This window comes from Dipodomys ordii, unplaced genomic scaffold (genome assembly GCF_000151885.1).
Source record: "Dipodomys ordii isolate 6190 unplaced genomic scaffold, Dord_2.0 Scaffold34, whole genome shotgun sequence".
In the NCBI taxonomy this organism is placed as follows: Eukaryota; Metazoa; Chordata; class Mammalia; order Rodentia; family Heteromyidae; genus Dipodomys; species Dipodomys ordii.
Genome location: NW_012267250.1, coordinates 2,881,177 through 2,901,632, shown reverse-complemented (window position 1 = coordinate 2,901,632; position 20,456 = coordinate 2,881,177). Strand labels below are relative to the sequence as shown.

At 37.6% G+C, this 20,456-nt stretch overlaps 2 protein-coding genes across 3 annotated transcripts in view; one reads left to right on the top strand and one right to left on the bottom strand.

The window, feature by feature from the left end:
- Positions 1 to 7,814, top strand: part of A1cf (APOBEC1 complementation factor) — a 64,460-nt gene extending 56,646 nt beyond the window's left edge. For both annotated transcript variants that reach the window (XM_013017237.1, XM_013017236.1), the window contains exons 11-12: positions 612 to 763; positions 4,176 to 7,814. In XM_013017237.1, coding sequence (XP_012872691.1) covers positions 612 to 763; positions 4,176 to 4,327 — 304 coding nt within the window. In that variant the 3' untranslated portion in view covers positions 4,328 to 7,814. The remainder of the gene's footprint in view (positions 1 to 611; positions 764 to 4,175) is intronic.
- The window catches only part of LOC105986231 (neutral ceramidase-like), a 74,275-nt gene continuing 59,660 nt past the window's right edge, over positions 5,842 to 20,456 (bottom strand). Inside the window, exon 9 of the mRNA XM_013017048.1 lies at positions 5,842 to 5,907. Coding sequence (XP_012872502.1) covers positions 5,842 to 5,907 — 66 coding nt within the window. The remainder of the gene's footprint in view (positions 5,908 to 20,456) is intronic.

Genomic DNA, 20,456 nt, shown 5'->3' with positions numbered 1-20,456 from the left:
AAAGAAAGAAAGAAAGAAAGAAAGAAAGAAAGAAAGAAAGAAAGAAAGAAAGAAAGAAAGAAAGAAAGAAAGAAAGAAAGAAAGAAAGAAAATAACAGTTAAAAAAAATTAGGCCTGGCACCGGTGGCTCATGCCTATAATCCTATCTACTCAGAAGGCTGAGATATGAGAATCATTCAAAGCCAGTCCCACCAGGAAAGTCAGTGAGATTTTTTTTCCCCTTCAAATTGTGTACCTTTCCATTGTTTCATTGTGACAGCTTTTTTTCAGAGCAGTAATTTTTTGTATTTTTTATTGTAAAAATGCTGTACAGAGGGGTTACAGTTACATGAGCAAGGTAATGAGTACATTTCCTATTGAAATGAGTACATTTCCTATTGTGTCCTCTTCCTTTTATCTCCAGTTAACACCAGAAAACCAGAGGTGGCACTGTGGCTCAAGTAGTAAAGCACTCACCTTGAGCTGAAGAGCTCAAAGATAGTGTCCACGCCCAGAGTTCAAGCCCCACAAATGACATAAACAAACAAACAAACACATCATGCCTTTGTGTTTTCATTTGATTCAATTCACAAGCTTAAAAAATGCCTCCCCTGACTGTCTCTTCTTTCCAGCTATCCTTTCATACCTCCAAAGCTAAGTGCCTATGTGGATGAAGCGAAGACTTACGCAGCAGAATACACTTTGCAGACTCTCGGCATCCCCACTGATGGAGGGGACCCTGGCACTGCAGCTGCTGCTGCCACTTCTGCTACAGTTTTCCCAGGTATGGAGAAACCTGTCTTGACAGAAATAGCAGTAACTTCTTCTCAGTAACACATATTCATAAGATTGTGTGTGCATTACACCTACAATAATTCCAGCTTGTACCATCTGTGGACCAAAAAGAATTGGGTTTGAGTGAACCATTCAAGTGTGAGATGGGAAACTGAGCAGGAAAGAAGTTGGTTTTAGTTTTGTCTCTCCTTTAAGTAGCTGCATGATCTTGCCAGCCTAGCCCAATCTGAGTTGGGTTAGTTTTTTTTCTTTTAGTAGTAGATTTCAGTGCCATTTATTAATAGATGGTGTTTATTTGAGCACTTACTGTGGACTAGGCTCTCACTCAAAGCTCTGCAAGCTTTATATTATCTCAGTGTTGCTTGTGACACCAGTAAGAGTTAAGTTAGATCCTAATGCTCATTATGCAGATGAAGAAACCACATACTGGGAAAAATTAGTAATGTAATCAATGTCAATTAACTTTTAAGCCATCCTTGTGCAACCTGCCTGTTCTAACCTTCATTCTCTTTTTATTACTTCATTTTCTGAAATTAATAGGTAGATAAAAAATGTTAAATAAAAATGTGTGTTTGTGTATAGGTAGTGTCTATGCATGAATGAGGTAAATAGACAAGCAATGATATTATCAATAGGTGAATAATCAGGGCTGGTACAGATGCAGATTGCTTAGTAGAAAGTCCATCTGTAGATCAACACACCTGCAGGATTAGATTTAAAAGGTTTCTCCATTTATTATGTATGCCCAACAAATGAATGAAAATGAACAGATAAAAAGTGAATTTGGGGGCGTCTTTTTTCTTCTTTTCCTCTCTCTCTCTCTCTCTCTCTCTCTCTCTCTCTCTCTCTCTCTCGTCGGTCATGGAGCCTGAACTCTGGGTCTGGGCGCTGTCCCTCAGCTCTTCAGCTCAAGGCTAGCACTCTACCACTTGAGCCACAGAGCCACTTCTGTTTTTTTCTGCTTATGTGGTGCAGAGGAATCAAACCCACAGCCTCACACATGAAAGGCTACCACTCTACCACTGAGCCGCCTTCCCAGCCCCTCTTTAGGGGACTTTTCCCTCATGGTATGACAGGAAAATCCCCACCTCATTTGGGAAGTCTGCTAATTCTTTTTCCTAGTTTTTTTTTATAGCTTTCTTTTTATCTTCAAATAAACTTACTCTGTTTACTTAAAAAAAAGAGAACAATAATCTTTGGGGACTGAGAGAATAGCTCAGGTGATAGAGCATCTGCTTACCAAGCACAAAGCTCTGGGTTCAAATCTCAGTATTACCCCCCCCAAATCCTTTAGATTAAAGGGGATCAGGCAAGAAACTTCCTTCAGTAGTATTCAATTCTGTTTTAGTAATGAAACTTCATTTCGTTTGCAGAAATCTCTCATTCTGACTTGCCATTATATCAATATGTTTCCCACATTACCAAACTAGAGTTTCTGCTAGACCTAGAATTACAGCACTCCTATTAATTCTTATATCAATAATGTACAGGTGTATGAATTCTATATTGCTCATTCACACCTGGGCTGACACTTCTCATTTTTTTATTTCTTCCTTTATTTTATTTTGCTTTATTTTTTGTATTGTTGTTGTTGTTATATGAGTCTCACAGTGTAGCCCAGGCTGGCCTCAAACTCATGGTCCTCCTGCTTCAGCCTCCCTAGTGCTGGAATTATTACCTGGTTCTTACTTTGTTGCTCAAAAAAAAAAAAAAAGATGAGTGTCTCATTTTGGCAAATGAAGATAAAACTATTCAGGCTTCCTAAACAAATGTGACCTCAATTCTAGCTTTGTTTCTCTGTAAGAACTTAGAGATGTTCTGTAATGAATCCCAAGTTACCAAGACAACAGCTGACACTGCAGAGAGCATTGTTCCCCGCCCCCGCAAGCTGGTGCCAGCCCTCAGCTTCTGTGCAGCCAGGTGTTTAAATGATCATCTACCCAGGACTCAGGGCAGGACCTCTCAATTCTTAAAGATAAACCTCTACCTTGCAGTAAGCTGTACCCCAACGACATCTAACTGGTATAAAAATAAATGAACCACTGTCAAGAGAATTTTAAAGTTTATTTTCATATTGGAAAGCATCTGTGTTTCCCCAACACTTTCACAATCTGATCCTCTTTGCTATTGGCTTGAATGAAAAGTTAGAAATTTTTAGGGCACGAATTTTGTCTTGGGAATGAACACCTATGAATTTAAGAGCCTCTCCTCACTGTGATGGAAAGAAATAAGCAAAGAATAATAGGCTCTCGGGGAAGAATCCGAAGCACATTCTTGTACTTATAACAATCACCAATTAAAAAAGAAAATGCAAATTTTCTAAAGCTGAGATCTGGGCTACACACACACACACACACATTCATGTTATTAGTTTACTTTCTAAAATGGTGAAATTGGCTTTTTCAAACCCTAAGGGAAATGCACCACACTTTACTTACTCATTAGCATCACTGACTAAAGTGAACAACCAGGCATGAATTCAAGTTTTAAAATGTAGTCCAACTGGTTTCCTGTAGCCGTTTCCTGAATAGCCACTATAACAAAAAATCAATGTGTCTGGGGTTAGGCTGACTTTCACCACCACACAAACCCATTCTGTTGTCATTTGTTCCTTCAGTATAACTGTGTCTTTTTCATACTATCTCTCATAGCTTGGGGATCATTTCAGAAATACCAAGGTTTGGCCTAAAACATTAACAAAGCAATATTGCTTTGTAGACATAATGTTCATATGACAGCACATGAGTGAGGTATTTATCACTTGGATCCATTAGCTCTCTGAGAGGGAGGTCCAGCATCAAAACTTCTGCACACATCAAGATAAGCTTGATGATGTGGTGAGAAGGGTCTAACAGGATAGGTGGTTTTATGGCATTATGTCAAAATTTACAAGGACTTTCAGTATTTCTCCTGCTGATCTATCCTGTTTCTATTCCTCCTTCTTGGCTGAAGCCAATCGTTTCTGATGTTTTATTTAGGCAGATGTGGGATTTTTAAGAACAGGTGTGGGATTTTAGGTAGGTATGGCCTCTCCTCCACCATGCCATGCAAACCTTTCAATGGCCTGCTCTCCTTCCTAAATTCTTAGATCCTCTGATAAAGTTCCACAGTGCACATTCCTGTCACTCAGCACTCAGTTATGTTTCTTTCTCTTGACCTTCAATGTTTAATTTTCCAAGTGGGAAGTGAACCTGACGCAGGTGGTTTCCTCTCTGAGGATGACTGGCCCAGGACCTTTCAAATGCCATTTAGACATCACTGTGGCCACCTCCCACAGCTCCTGAGAACATCTTGTATACCATAGACACTTGCTTTTAGCTTTAATACCTCCAAAGAATAAAATATGGCAAAATCTGAGCCAATCTGAACCTCTGTTCATGAAGTTTCCTCTGCTCCTCTAGGATATGCTGTCCCCAATGCAACTGCACCGGTGTCTGCAGCTCAACTCAAGCAAGCAGTGACCCTGGGACAAGACCTTACAGCTTACACAGCATATGAGGTCTACCCGACTTTTGCAGTGACTGCCCGGGGGGATGGATATGGAGCCTTCTGAAGATACCTTTCTTGTACTTTAACAGTGAGACACACAACACTCTGTATAGAAGAAATAAACTTCTAACTCAGTGCCCTAGTGATCCTAAGTCATGCCTTTCCTGAAACTACATGACTTAAGACTCATTATAGAATCAAGACCTGTGAATGTTATTTCTCAATGAAATCAAACACTAAGGAGCCTTTCCATCAACAGAAAACTGAAGAGTGAAGAGTCATTGACAGCAAAAAAAAAAAAAGAAGAAGAAGAAAGAAAAGTTGTTCTTCCAAGGTTCCTGAATATTCTAGGAGTATGTTTACATACCCTGACCGAATGGGAAGAGGTCTTAGCAGGCCAAAGCTGAGTAAGTAGGCCTGAGCAGCCAGGAACACCAGGAACAGCTAAATAAACTCTAGAATCAACCCTTGACTCCCAGCTGCTTTGTGATTTGCAAAGCCACAAAGAGGAAACAAAGGTAGGAAGATGTTTCACCACTGTCCACTATTGTGGGGACATGACCGCAGGCGTACCCTCATAAAAACTTCGCAAGAGTATGAATTCAGCATCACTTCAGCCTAAAAGTTCTATCTAGTCTATCTGTCATCAGTGAGGATTTTTCTGTCCCCTGAAGCCTCTGGGTGCTTTCTACAAATTGATATCCCATCTTTTAGATAAGTTTGAAAGAAGTCCAAGCCCATGTTTTTTCCATTCATTATCCTATACCTACTTTTACCTGGAAATTCTACTCAACCCCAAGACTCTTGCAAAACCTGTGCCAACCTACAGTGCTGAAATGAGGAACGACTTTTTCTCATTTAACATTTTGACTTGTTCATTACTTTCAGCTTGAACTCATTTTATTTGTCTCTACTATGCCTCTGCCTCCTAAATACTGGGATTACAGGCATACAGCACCAAGATCTAAACAGTTTTATTAACTCAGGCTTTCCTGGAATTCTCATTTATATTAAATCTGTCAATCATCTTCTACCTTCCCTTCCTTACACTTTCTTTCAGTAAGCAAAAGTACCTCTACCATAGCTGGTGGTTTATTTAAAACCATCACAGGAAAATCTTCCATTTGTCACTGCAGATTAGAAACTGTTCAGATGCTCAGCAAGTATATTTGCCCAATCTTCTAGAGTCTTGGTGCTCTTCCAAAAGAAGGGTGCTGCAAACCAGAAATGATATTCCTAGTTTGCATACTTGTAAAGGATTGCTTTGTTCAAAACAGAACTCATTTAAGAAGTCCAGTACAAATACTGTGTTGTTCTTTCTCAAATCTCATTAACAATTCAAGATGTAGAAAGCAAGACTTTGCAGTAAAAAAAAGAAAAGAAAAGAAAAGAGAAGAGAATTTCAGGTTCTTGTGAAGTTCTTCAGAATTCAGGAAGACAAATGCAAAGGTCCAGAAAGTTCTGTCAACCTCTTGTTGGAACTTGGTCATAAAAAAAACAGGGTAGATTTTGATCAAGATCAGATGAATTGCATTCAGACATCAAAAGGACTAAGCACAGAGCTGAAATTCTGGAGAACTATGCTTTGGGTTTCATGTTTACTGCTTCACTATCAGGTGGACAGTAGTTCTCAAAGCTGGCTGCCTGCAAACACCAGCAGATAATTTAATCACACCTCACACCAATTAGATCAGAATGTTTTGGAACAGGTACCTGGCATCAGTATTTTTTAGATTCTTCAGTAATTTCAATGGGCCACTAAGTTTAGGAACTACTAATTTGTCACTGTCTCTTAGGGGTCTTTTTTCACTTTAATGAAATAGAAATTGCATTAACAACTGCTTAAGTTAAAACAAATAGCCAAATCATATTTTATATATAGTCACCTCATAAACAGTATGAAATTGAATGTAATCCATTTTGGCTTCAAACTTGAACCAGATTCTAAAGTGAGAAACTGAAAAAAAATGGCTCCAAAGTAATTCTTACATCCAAATTGACACTCTTGTCTCCAAATCTGCTTTTATTATCAAGGAGAGTAACTACATTGACAAAGCAAATGTCCTTTGGGACAGACAAATTTCTGCTCCACCTGAAAAAGCATTTCAAATTCCAAGAGCAAAAGTTTTTATTTCTTGTAGAATCTTTGAAAATAAATGGCAAAAACCATTCTTCATGCTCAATTAATGCATAATAAAAGGACTGAGTAGCTAGGATTATTGGCATGATCCACTGGTGCCTGGCTTGAGCTTATTGTTTTTAATGGAAAATAATATTGACTGATTATATTCATTTTCACAGCATTTTGGCCATTTCTTATTCTCTTCACTAATATGGAGAATTAAACAACCAATCACCAACCTATTCTTCACAGAATATGTGAATGATCTGTTTCCTATGCACATAGTTTTATGCCAGTAACTGTGAATACAAATGCATATATTTCCTATTTCATTCCTCATTGAGGCACACAGTCTATTGGTCCATCTGCATTTTTCAAACCTAAATATAATTCAATCAGCTGCTAGGTTTTGCCACTTGGTCAGAATCCCAAAAATAAATCAACTCCATTCTAAACCTTAACTTTCCACTGTGACTGCCAAACACTGAGTTGGTACAGTCCTTTTTTTTTAAGATGAATTTAACACTTGACCTATTATTGTCATTTACGTAAAATGAATTTTCAAGTGCATTCCCAAGAGAAATAGAAAGAACTGTGCAAAAATAGGAAGAGGGAAAAGAAGGTTTAGTTAGAGAATCTGAAATTTTATCAAATTTACTGATATGAGATGTGAATGAGTGGATACCAAGCTTTTCCTTTACTTGAGAACATTGACTACTTCTGTTTTCTAATTATACTTGTGTTTATAAAACTCAGAAGTCTGATCAACAAGCTTTAGCCATACTACTTGTACTATGTGGCAATCAATGTTTTCCTCTTGTATATGCATAGTTTGCTGCTGGTGTACAATTTTGTTCGGAAACTCACCATTTTCTATTGTAATTCCAAGAGGTCTTTGCAAATACATCTATTTAAAACCACTATCATTACCATCAGTTTGAATAGTAATTGTAGTTTGGGATTTATATCTACTACTTGATAGAATTCTTTTTCCCCTATTTTTCTAACGGCAATAAAGATATGTTTAGCCTTTATCTCTTAATAAAAACAAGCTGTCAGAGAAATAAATTTCTAATTTCCAGATGTTAAACAATCTCTTCTTTTATGTTTTGTTATTATTTTTATTTATATGAAGTTAACTAAGGTGCCAAAAGAAAGAGATAAAAGCAGTATTAAAGAGTGTGCATACCACACCAATTTTTGTACTTTGTGTACAATGTTTTATAGAATTCTGTGACTATCTAACTGTATTAACTAAAATCATGTCATTCACTTATTAGAAAAAATAATCATTGTTTTGGAAGACATAAATACATTGGTTACCTTAAAATCATAAATCACATGAAAAGAGAAATATAATAGTCTGTAATTCTAGGATAATGAAATGGTTTTAATTGAATTTCCTAATACAATAAAGTTTTAGAAATGATCAATATGAGTTTACTACTTTTTTCTTTTCTAAAACCTACAACTTTACTTCTTTGGAGTATATCCAAATATTAAGAATTCACAATTGCAATCTGATTTTGATTAATGCACTCCCAGTTTTGTATAAGTTTCTACTGGTGGTCTTCTGAGGATAATGGAACTTTTAGTAATTAAGTGATTTACCATCCAATCAATAAAGCAAACTAAAGAACTACTCCAAAAATAAATATAGAGAGAAAGCAGGACTCCAGCAAGCCATGTATTCTCTGCAGCCCACACTTGACGGCATCTTCTTATCCCTAGAGAATAAAGACAGGCATCGGCAATGGCAAACATGCCTCCAGGACTAAATATTCCTTTGTTGGTACTAGAGCTAAAAATGGCTGTGATGGTTATAAAGAGTTTGGCAAAGAATGTTTTTTTTATATTTCTTAAAGATTGTTTTAAAGAAAAACAGGAAGGAAGAAACTGTAACTGTATAACCATATATGGCCTGAAAACCAAAACTATTTACTATCTGGCCCTCTATAGCAAATGTTTGCCAACCCTGCACTAAGACAAAACTGAATATTTTGGTGTCTGTCCTACACAGTACCCTACTTCTAGGTATTGAATTCTTACTAGCCAGCATTAGGTTTGGGTGGTAATAGCAGTACCCCCCTACTAGCAGAAATTTAACCTCAAAGGCTTGAAAAGGGAGTGTGGTCTGGTGTCAAGCTCATGTCTTAAACACAGGTTCCTTCCTGCTACTTCATGCGTACAGTTTCACCATCATGGTCTAAGATTTACATTCTAAGTAAAGAGAAGAAATAAAGAAGAGAAAGAACACCTACTGACTTCCCTGAACAACAGTTACTGTAAACTGCACAACACTATTGTTTATATCACAATGGCCAGAAAAAGTACATGGCCACAACACTCTACAAGAGTTGATGGGAAATGAAGTTCTCATCAAAGCAGCCAAACACATGATTTTACTATGAAAGGTTGGAAGAGTAAATATTGAAGGCAAACTAGCAAAGCCTGTTACCAATATCTGTACCACTAGAAAAGTGTGAAGATTAAATGAAGTAATGCACAAAAGATTAGCTAGTACTGGACTTGGTACATAGTAGATGTATTTGACTACTAACTCTCCTTCATCCTGCCTTTTACCAACTAAAAGGATGCTAATGATTTATGTTAGACTTTCTTCAATTATTATTGCTTATTGAAAATGGCAGGAAACATGATACATCTCTCTATAATAACTTTAAATATTAATGGCCTCAATTCTCCAATCAAAAGAAGAATAGCAGACTGGATCAAAAATAAGATCCATATATTGTTTGCATTGTTTTGGGTTATTTTTGAATTGATTAAAGCTTCCACTAATTATGATATATGTCTTTTAATATATTACCTGTATGTCACATTTATTGAATAACTAAAATATATTAATCTCTGATCTTAGATAAAAGAATTTAGAAACAGGCATTTGCACAAAATAACATACTCATTACCTTACTCGTGTAACTGTAATCCCTCTCTACAGTATCTTTACAATAAAAATATTAAAAATAACAAGAATGTCATAAAGACCATCAAGCTAACTTATAGTAATAAACAGCCCTATTACAGGAAGAAGAAGGAGGAGGAGGAGGAGGAGGAGAGGCGGGAAAGGAGGGGGGGGAGGAGGCAAAAAGAAGCAGCAGCAGCAACAGCAGCATCAGGACAGTCCCAAACATAGGGTCTTTCTTCTACCACTCCATAAAAAAATAAAATAAGACATTAAAAGAAACATAATTTTCAAAAAAGAAATAGAAATATAGTAGGGAGGATTTCAGTGATGCCCCCCCTCCCCTGCCCATCTCCTGGTATTCAAAACATTGTGTAACCCCCTCCCCTTGAGGGCAGGCTGGCCTTGGTAGCCTGATTTTAATGAGTAGAATATGGCCTGAGTCATAGCTGTCATTTCCAAGGTTAGAAAAATCTTATGATTTTCATCTTGCAGGCTCTTCCTGCTTGCTCATTGTTAGGAAGCAACCTGCCATGCAGACTATGCTGTGGGAACATCTCATGGCAAGGAACTACAAGCAGCCTGTGGCCCGGGGAATTAAGTCCTGCCAACAACCCCATGACTGCTTGGAAGCAAGGTTCTCCTCAATGGAGTCATGTGAGAATTGCAGGCCTGGCTATGGGCCTTGAATGCAGCCAGACAGACTGCAGCTGGAAAGACTGCAACAGAGAACAGTGAGCTACCCCTGGCTCCTGAGTCATAGAAACTAGGAAGGCCTTATCATGTCATATTTTTAGGTAACAAGTTTCCCAAATTTGTTTATGAAACAATACTTGGTACAACAGAGAGAAATTACAAAGTAAATGTGTATATTATCTGCCAGTCACAGCAATAGGTAACTGATAGAACAGAGAAAGTTCCAAAGCTGTGGTGAATTCAAATATGTTGCCTATCTGAGAGTCACAGAAGCCATTGTATGAAATCAGAGAAACCAATTCGATGTTGAGGTTTTGGGGTGTAAGTTGTGGCATCCATATCGTGGCGGGGGGAGGAAATGAGGGCTATGGGAGAATGCTTTGCTCTGTAAGTGACAGAAAGCAGATGCTTGTCAGTGCTTATGAAGCAGGAAGAAGAATGGAAATGGAAGAATAGGTGAAGAAATGGAGTGAAGGAAAGGAATAAAAAGAGAGATAGGAAGGGAGAGAGTTATGGAAGAAGAGAGGAAGGGAAGGAAACATGAAGGGGAGACACAAAGAGAAAGGCAACTGGTGAGAGACTGGGATGATATTGAGTAACAGCAGAGTTAATGCTTTTTGCTCCCTTATCTCAAGCAATGAGTGAACTTTCCCTTTGATGAACAGTATTGTGATAGGAACCATTTTAGAGTAAAACAAAATTCACTGAGCAAAATACAATATTCCAATCTGAATTTTTTTTGGTTGGTTGTGGGGCTTGAACTCTGGGCCTGGGTGCTGTCCCTCAGTTCTTCAGCTCAAGGCAAGCGCTCTACCACTTGAGCTACAGCGCCACTTCTGGTTTCCTGGTGGTTTATTGGAGATAGGAGTCTCACGGTCTCTCCTGCCTGGGCTGGCTTTGAACCACGATCCTCAGATCTCAGCCTCCTGAGTAGCTAGGATTACAGGCGTGAGCCACCAGCGCCCAGCTCCAATCTGAAATTTTAAAAGGATATCTAATATAATATCTGAAAAGAGTGGACTCAGAAAAGAGTTCAGGCTTCAATGTCAGTTCTGCCACTAACTGCCCTTAGTGCCTGACAAGACACTCTGCAACAAAGCACAGCAATCAAAATGTGGGCTTACAATGTCAGACAGGGCAATATTGTTTCACCTGCACCAAGTCAATATATTACTACTACATTACTTCCTTGCTTGCAACTTGCCAATTTTTTTATCGCCTTTGCTTGCTCCCAACAAGAAGCAAATATAATAAAATACAGTGGGGAATGCAAATAGCTGACACAGGACAGACTTTCTCTTTCCTACCTTTGCTAGGCATCCATAAATGACTCAGTGGGTCTCCTGCTGGTCTTCGTCTCAGACTCCTTTTCAACCCATGGTTCCCGGTAGTCACTAGTAGTCAACCAACATGCAAATGAATTTCTGCTTTCCTCCTTACTACACATCAAAAACATCCCTGAAGTTATCACTAATAAAACCACTCAAAGATAACCTCTTTTGAAACATAAGGCCTTTCCAAGACCCATGACCCAAGCATGGGTCTCCTGAATCAGCTACAGGTGTCTTACCCCGTGTGACTATATAAATATTTTACACATTAACTGACTCCTGTTCTCATTGTATTTCCCTGCTCCCTCACCTCCCACCTTTCTAGCAGATCTAGCTGTCTATCATTGCTTTAATAAAGGTGTCTGTCCAAACATCAAACAGATTTCCCGCAAGCATTTCTGGCTGTACTTTTTCAAAAGCTTTAGCAGTTGAAAGAATTTACAGGTTTTTTCCAGAGAAAGAAAAGAGTGGGAGAATGAAATTCATAATAGAGACCAAAAAATAAAAAATAATCATTGAGTATCAAGGAGGAAAAAGAATTGATGTTCTTATCGTTCCCCAAAATAGAACAAGGTTGGAGAAACAGGAATAGAATCTTAAGAACTAAGGAATTGAGACCCTGCTTCTAAATAAGACAAGATCTCAAAGAATAACTGCAAATAACAAGTTCAATCAGCCTTGTATATACACCCATGCCCCCAAACAGGACAGGGACTTCTCAAAGAGTTGAAGGGAGTCCAGCAAATGATTAGCCTGCTTGGACATTATCTTTGTAACCAAAAAACAAACATAAGTTTCCCACTTCTACCTATGAAAAATACAAAAGCTTAGAGCACAATCTTGGAACACAAAGATGGTCTGAAAAGTTTTATTTCCCTGAACCACACATATGAGAGGTCAATTAAAAAGTCAAGTTAAGCTACAGAAAGATGAAGGAACTTTCTCCTTTCCTGCAGTGGTTCTGCCCTGAGTTCTGTCATTCCAACATTCAAGATTCACCTCACTGAAGTTCCAAAAGGCCTGTTGTATCTCATGCTGCCCAGCAGAGTGGGACAAGCCTAGGCATTGCAGAGGCAACTGGCCTTGCCAACTGCTATTTGATTTTAGAAAAATTGCTTGAAGTCCTCAATTCTACTTCATCTCTTGAAAACTCTGTTCTCCAAATGTATCAAACTGCCGCCTGAAACTGGGGGCTCATGCCCGTAATCCTAATTACTCAGGAGGCTGAAAATTGAGGATCAAGGTTTGAAGCCAGTCCAGGTAGACAAATTCAAGATTCTTTTCTCTAATTAGCCACCAAAAAAAAGGTGGAAATCGAGGTATGGTTCAAGCAGTAGCTTTGAGCCGAAAAGCCAAGCAAGGGTGCAAGGCCCTGAGTTCAAGTCTAGTATCAGCACACACACAATAGAAAACATTGAATTATACAAGCATATTATGTGCATTTAATTATGTATCAATAAATCCTTAATATAAAAACAAAACCACAAAATGAATGTGAAATAGGAAAAGCTACAGGGTATTTAGTGAAATCACAAAAAGAAGATTCCAGTGGTCTCCATCCAAGAAAGTACAGGATCAAACAGATTGCTGGGTAACTATCAGCAAATACTCTATTGTCTCTGGATAGTACTATGAGGTAAAGTACTAAAATTTCATTCTCTCTGCTATTTGCACCATGATTAGGCTACTGTGTTTAAACACTACTATGTTTAACCATATCAAGGTTTTTCTTTTCTTTTCTTTTATTTGTGAACATACTGTACAGAGGGGTTACAATTACATGTCAAGGTTTTTCAAGAGTGACTTTAGAGAGACTGTGGTATCAAAATATACATTAATTAATTAATTTTTAATTAATAAATTAATTAATAATTGATTAATTAATTTAGAGAGACTGTGGTGTCAAAATATACATTAATTAAAAATACAAAAAAAAGATAGGGAAACAACTTGTTTTTTTCTTTCTTGCTATTGTCTTTAATGTATCTAAAATGTACTATGTGATTTTTTTGTTTCTCTTGTATGTTCTTCCTGTATGTTATAACCCCTGTTTTCAATGTAATTGACGTAGGTGCCCTGCATCTTGTATATACATTTTGCTAATTTGGGGAGGGCAAGGGAAATAACAAAATGCTGAGACAAGGATACAGACTGACACATTATAGCAATGAGATATACAAGACACTCTGTTGAAAATGAGCTTTACAACTTGAGGGGGGGGAGTTGTGGAGGTGAGGAGGGAAGAGATAGTAGGGGAAAAACAAAGGAGAAGGTAATCATGCTTGATAGGAAATGTACTCATTATCTTACTCATGTAACTGTAACCCCTCTGAACACTATTTTTATAATAAAAAACATTTTTAAATGGCTTATTTGAAACATTTTCTGATCCCCATGGATCCCTTCCTCATCAAATTGTGCAGCATCTCAAATCAAGGACCAGAGTTGAGCAAAAGCTTTCAAAGAAAACCCAAGCCATTCCAATCTCAGTAGTTCCTGTAAATCTGCAATTGTCAACATAGTCCCACAAATAACCTACTATTATACTGAGAAAATAATCAGGGATAACTAAATTCCAGAGCTAAGTATTTTCTCTGGCCTGGTTTTTAAAGCCAATGGGTAGAATATGAACATTATCAATCTATATTCTCTATTTGATAGTTGGGAAAAATGAAGCCCCTGTGTGCATGTGTGTGTTTGTGTACATTTGTGTGTATATACAGGCACGCACAGGCACACGTGTGGTTACAATATAATTTATTTGTAATGATGTTGAGCTCTCTTGGCTTGCATTTTCTGTAAAGAGCTGGGATAAAGCATGGCCCTTGGCTTGTCTTACTGATTTCCTGTTAGAGACTTTATTGTTAGCCTAATGTGTCTCTGCTAAGTGCCCTGGGAATCATTTTGCAATGACCAATCACAGTCTCATCTCTGAACTAAGTTTATTCAATAAAATATTCATGAGCTAAAACTTCCAATCTAAGTCTGGTATGAAGACAGAAATATTCGTGGCTTGTAATTAGACAGTTTAGGCAGAGCCGAATAAAGATTCTTCTGAATTGCTTCAGTATAGTAGAAATTTCTTAAAGGTATATCATCCTGATATATCTCTACAATGCCTGACTCTATGATATGGACCAGCCTGGAAGTCAAGTCATCGGAGTTCTAGTCTTAGACATACTATGAGTTTAACCTGTGTCCTTGATCAAATCGTTCAAGGAGGCCAGTGCTCAATTTCCTCCTGTGTAAAACAAGATAAGAGGCTCCTATACTCATTGAAGTGAACATCCCAAAAGAACTCTAGATAATGGGACCCTGTTGTGTCAACACTGGTCACATTAAATAGTATATCTTTTATCCAAATATTTTCAAGTTCAATGAAAACAAAGACAAGTATACAAAGACAAACCTTTCTGCAGCCTATACTTTTCAAAATCTGGTTTCACAAAATCCCTAAGGCCCTTTCCAACTCAAAAATCTATGACTATCCAAGGTAAGTACACACTAGACAATATGTGAATAGATTAGATCAAGTATGACATCCAGTGGTCTATTTGGCTAATGACACTTTCAAATAGCCTGGGGAATTCTGACCTCCTTGGCATTTTATCTTGCTGAACAGAATTCAGTGGAAGAAAAGCCACTGGAACTAACAAGCATCCTCCACAGAGAGCAGGCAATGCAAGAGGAACTTGGCCATTTATTTTCGCCACGCTTCACAGTAATCCAGAGACCAATATTATGTTCCATCAAAATGGAAAAAGAAACAGAAAGAGGCACAGAGGTTAACTTGCCTGACTGCTTACCAAGCCTGCAAAATATCAGCTTTTAAATGAAACCTAACTCTTTGACACCAAGCTATGTGAATCCTCCTGAGACTTCAGAGAACATGTTTCCAAGTTTCTGCATTACAAATGTGGAAATTAGTCGGGAGATCATTAAGTGATGCAAAAAACGTTACTTAAACTTGAAAGCTATTGAAAGCTATTGTGCAGCTGGCAAAGACCACCGGTGCTCAGTTGATTGATTAAGTTGGGGCTCTCATTAACTTTTTGCCCAGGAAATCCTCATGATCTCACCCGCTGAGATCTGAGTCACTATACCTAGCCCCATCATAAAAACGTTTACTTCCAGATCAGGCCTCTAAGCCACAAAGTATGATCACCCAGATCTTATACTTAAACCTCACAGAAGAGGCAAAGTCATCATTTGGCTTCCATTCTGACAATCAGGTGACTAGAAATGAACCTACTGTCTCATTTCAAACATTAGAAGACAAAAGAAGAATGAATAAATTCTTAACAATGGATCTTGAGTTTGTAGGGAGTGCCATTAGCACAAGAGACAAAAAGTCTGACAGACTTAAAGTTCCAAAGGCTTTATCCAATATGGCCTGGCTTAATACTTAATGCCCATAATGATAGCCATTAAGACAAAGTGAATTATTCCTAGAGACCTCCATTTAATCAAGTAAGTAAACATGTAATCTAATTTAGAAAGATTTAAAATTTAAGGTAATGAAAGTGAGTATTTTCTATGTAGTTAATAGCTTATCTTGAAGATGAGCTTTAATTTGCCATATTCTCAACCCCTGAGCATAATAAACAGGAGTAGTCAGAAGTCATTCCTTGTCTAGCCACAAAATTTTCTACTGTTAGTCACAGGCTTAGCCACAAATATGGAGGCTCTATTCTTAGAGAACAGTGATTTTCCATACCCACTGCCTGTTTTGTCATGATAAAACTGAGTTTCAGAGCAGTCTCAGAGCAGAATTGCATTCAAGAAGCTGTTTACAAAGAATTTAAATTTTCTAAAATAAAATTTAAAAAAATAAAAAAAAAAGAAATCATCTTATAAATATGTTAGAAACGATCGCAAGAAAGAAAAGGCATTTGAATCCTTATCTTGGGGTTCATTTTGCCTAACATCAACTTTTCTGACTGTTTCTACTTTGTCTCAGACATGTACTAGTTATTGTAAATAAGGGAAACCATGGGACCTATGTTTCTTTGGGCCTGGCTTACTTCACTTAATACAATTTTTGAGAAAAGTGTGGCTGAAATCAAGAAAGCAAATCCATTCATAATAGGCCCACAAAAAATAAAATACCTAGGAATTAATTTAACCAAAGAAGTGAAGGACCTCTGTCATGAAAACTTTAAAACCCGAAAAAGGAAATCAAAACAGAACTTAGAAAGTAGCAAAACCTCCCATGCTCCTGGATTGGAAGGATCAACATAGTGAAAATGGCAATACTTCCCAAGGCTATCTACAAGTTCAGTGCCATACCTATCAATATTCCAACCTTATTCTTCATTGAAATAGAAGAGGCAATCCAAAAATTCGTATGGAACAATAAAAGACCCCAAATAGCAAAAACGATCCTTCACAGAAAGAACAGTACTGGAGGAATATCAATACAAAATTTCAAACTTTACTACAAAGCCATAGTCATCAAAACAGCTTGGCACTGGCACCAAGAACAGACCTGAGGACCAATGGAATAGAATTGAAAACCCAGAAATGAACCCACAGACCTATAGCCACCTAATCTGCAATAAGGGAGCTAAAAAAGTAGAATGGAAGAAAGACAGTCTCTTCAGTAAATGGTATTGGCAAAATTGGCTAATCACTTGTAGAAAACTAAAGCTAGATCGTTATATTGCATTTCTTTTATGGCAAGAGAAGTTGTGCATTTCTTCATGCATCTATTGGCCATTCTTATTTCCTCTTCAGAGAAGTTTCTCTTTAAGTCTTTAGTCTACTTGTTGATGAAGTGTTTGTTTCTTTGAGAATTTGTTGTTAGGGGATTTCGTTTTTTTAGTTCTAAGTATATTTTAGATATGAGACCCTTGTCCATTATATGGCTAGTGAAGATCTTCTCCCAATCCGTGAGCTTTCATTTACCCAAACGATCAGAAACAAGGCTATACTAAATCTACCAGCACAACTATGTTTATTGCAGCATTATTTACCATTGCTAAGCTATGGAACCAACTCAGATGCCCCTCAGTAAATAGATGAATCAAGAAAATGTGGTGTATATATACAATGGAATTCTATGCCTCCATCAGAAAGAGTGATATTGTCCCATTTGTTAGGAAATGGAAAGGCTTGGAAAAAATTATACTAAGTGAAGAAAGCCAGGCACAAAGAAACATAGGTCTCATAGTTTCCCTTATTTCCAATAGCTAGTATAAGTCTAGGACAAGCAGAAAAGGTCAAAAGCTATGCATATATGACCATATAACATGATGTTAAGTGAAATGAACCCCAAGCTAGGAACACAGTTTTTTCTTGCTTGCTATTTAAACATATTTAAAATATACTATGTGATTTTTTTTGTTGCTTTTGTATGTTCTTCCCCCACGGGTATAACCCCTGTTTTCACTGTATTTGATGTTGATGCCCTGCATCTTTATATATACATTTTTCAAATTTAGGGAGCGGATGGCAATAACAAAATGCTGAAATAAGGATGTAAGTTGACCCATTGTAGCAATGAGATATACAAGACATTATGTCGAAAACAACCTGGGAGGAGGAGGAATTGGCGAGGTGAGAAAGGAAGGGATGGTAGGGGATAAACGAAGGAGAAGGTAACAATGCTTGATAGGAAATGTACTCATTACCTTACTCATGTTACTGTAACCCTCTGTACACTATTTTTATAATAAAAACATAAAAAGTGATATTTATGAAAATTTATGCCAAAAAAAAACAAAGAATTTAAATTTTCACTTACACTTCTCAAATCTTGGAAGGGAATTCAAATACATAGCCACCAATAACCTTTCTAACAAGATGTCTTCACTCTTTTCTTTTCATGTACAGTTTGGGGATGGACCACTTCAACATTTCAACATTTACCCCAGGAAATGTTTTCTCTGTTTCTCTTCCAGCTATACCTTTTCTTCTACTTGGTATTTCTCCCTGTTGCCCACTTCTTTTTTGCTTCTTTATATTCTTAGACGTTCCCAGTCATCAAAATTTAAGGATTTAACACAAATATAATAAAAAAAAACTCTTCTTTAAAGAACCTAATTTCCCCATTAAGAATGAATCCCATCTTCTGTAGTACGACATTTTCAGTTCACATCCAAGAGCAAGAAATCAACTTGAAGAAGAGAACACATTCCAACACAAGCCATAATCCCATTTTGCTTATTTTTAGCTGCTATTTTTGTCATTTCTGTATACCAAGCCATGTTCTATATGTTTTATATATATTCAAGTCTCACAGCTTGCCTATGAGATTAAGAACTTCATGATTTAAGATATGATAACTAAAACTTAGAGAATCTTCCCAAAGATTCAACCAAGTTTCAAACCCAAGGACCCTGGCTCTAGAGTGGTCTTGGAAGCCATGGTGAGGTATTCCTCATACTTCTTCAAGACAAATACTTTAGTAAGCATTACTCATGCCGCGTCCCCCAGCAGAGCCTAAACTTAACAGAATACTAAAGCTGAGCACTTCTAGCCAAACTCAGGACCCTCTTCTCAAGTATCCTTGGTTAGAGTTCTCTCTTCATGATCTTCATGATCTCAAGATTGTACTACAGCCTGAGGATCTACCTATCCAACCAGTACTTTTTCCCCCTCTTCTTTCTCAAGGGCTCGATATGCACTAGAGTATGAAAGTTCTTCAACCTGCTTCCTTCCTTTATGCCAAGAGAATGTTTTCCCTAGGGAGTTCCTCTCTCTTGCCTGTCTAATCCATCTCAGCTTTTGTTTTGTTTTTTGCTTTTGTTTGAAAGACAAGGCCAGTGCCATAGGCTCAGGCCTGTCAACCTAGTTACCTAGGAGGCTGAGATCTGAGGACCAAGATTCAGAGCCAGGCTGGGAAGAAAAGTCTGTAGGACTCTTATCTCCAATTAATCACCAAAAAGATGAAAGTGGAGTTGTGACTCAAAATGGAAAGAATAGAAAGAGATACAGATGGTATCAACCATTGGGGAACAATGAAGTAGTACAAGGAAACAGACACTATAATGGGGTGTCAGGGCTGGCCCCCTCACCATATACCTAGCAAGGAGAACCTCATCCCCAATAAAATACAGAGCACAGGTAGTCCCTCACAGAGTTGCTAGCTCAACTGCTAAAGATTTCACTGAGGTTGACCTGAAAAAGTAGCCTAATGGAGGGAAATGTTTTTGACAAGATAATGTGTATTTGAAGATATTTGTGAGCAATTCCCATAATATGGGAAGAGATGTTCAATAAATACCAAATTGTATTAATGCTCCACAAAGAAATTACTTGAAAGCCAAGTAGTTGGCAAACGTCTATAGGCCAAGAGCAAACCAAAGTTCCTTGTCTCTAGAAAGTCAAAAGCCAGACCTGGCTGAGGAGTGGATGGGGACAAAAATATAAAATATATGTCACAACATGGTTCCTGTACTCAAGTTTCCTCAACTGGGGTTTTCTGTATGTTTTCCTATATGACTGTTTCTGTGGGATGTAATAGTTGCATGATAAATTGAAATCTGAGAATGAGATAGTCAGTACCTAATCTGGTATTCAATTCAGCACAGAGTAAGAGAGACATCAACTTTCTGTTGACTCTTAGGGAAACAGACTGTCACCAAAAAAAGTGAGGGCTAGAGCTAGAATTCAGAACACCTCTTGCTCTGTCCATTTTCCTATAGGTTCATTCTCAACAAGCTCTCTATATAGCACTTAAAATAGCTTCCTATGAAGAGCTTCTGGATAAGTGACTTTCTGGGATGATACGTTCCTCAATTATCTGTTTTTACTGGCAAGGTAGAAAAAAATGTGTGATCTTTTTCAAGAGAGTGGGTTTAAAATGGAAATCTCAGAACATTAAGCTATAAATTCTGCCTTCATGATGAAAAAACCTAGAGCCTAATACAAACTTGGAAAGCACAAGAGGTGATGTGTCTTATACATACTAAGAATTTCGCAAAGGACTGGGAATGTAGCTCACAGATAGAGAACTTGTCTGACATACAGTATAACCCCTGCTTTCTCTATATTTGATGTCAGTATAACTTGTGGAGGAGATGGGGAAAAACCAGTTGTTTAGGGATACAGGTGGACCTGTTGCAACAATGAGAAGTACAAGTTGTCATGTCCAAAACAAGCTTTACAATGTCAG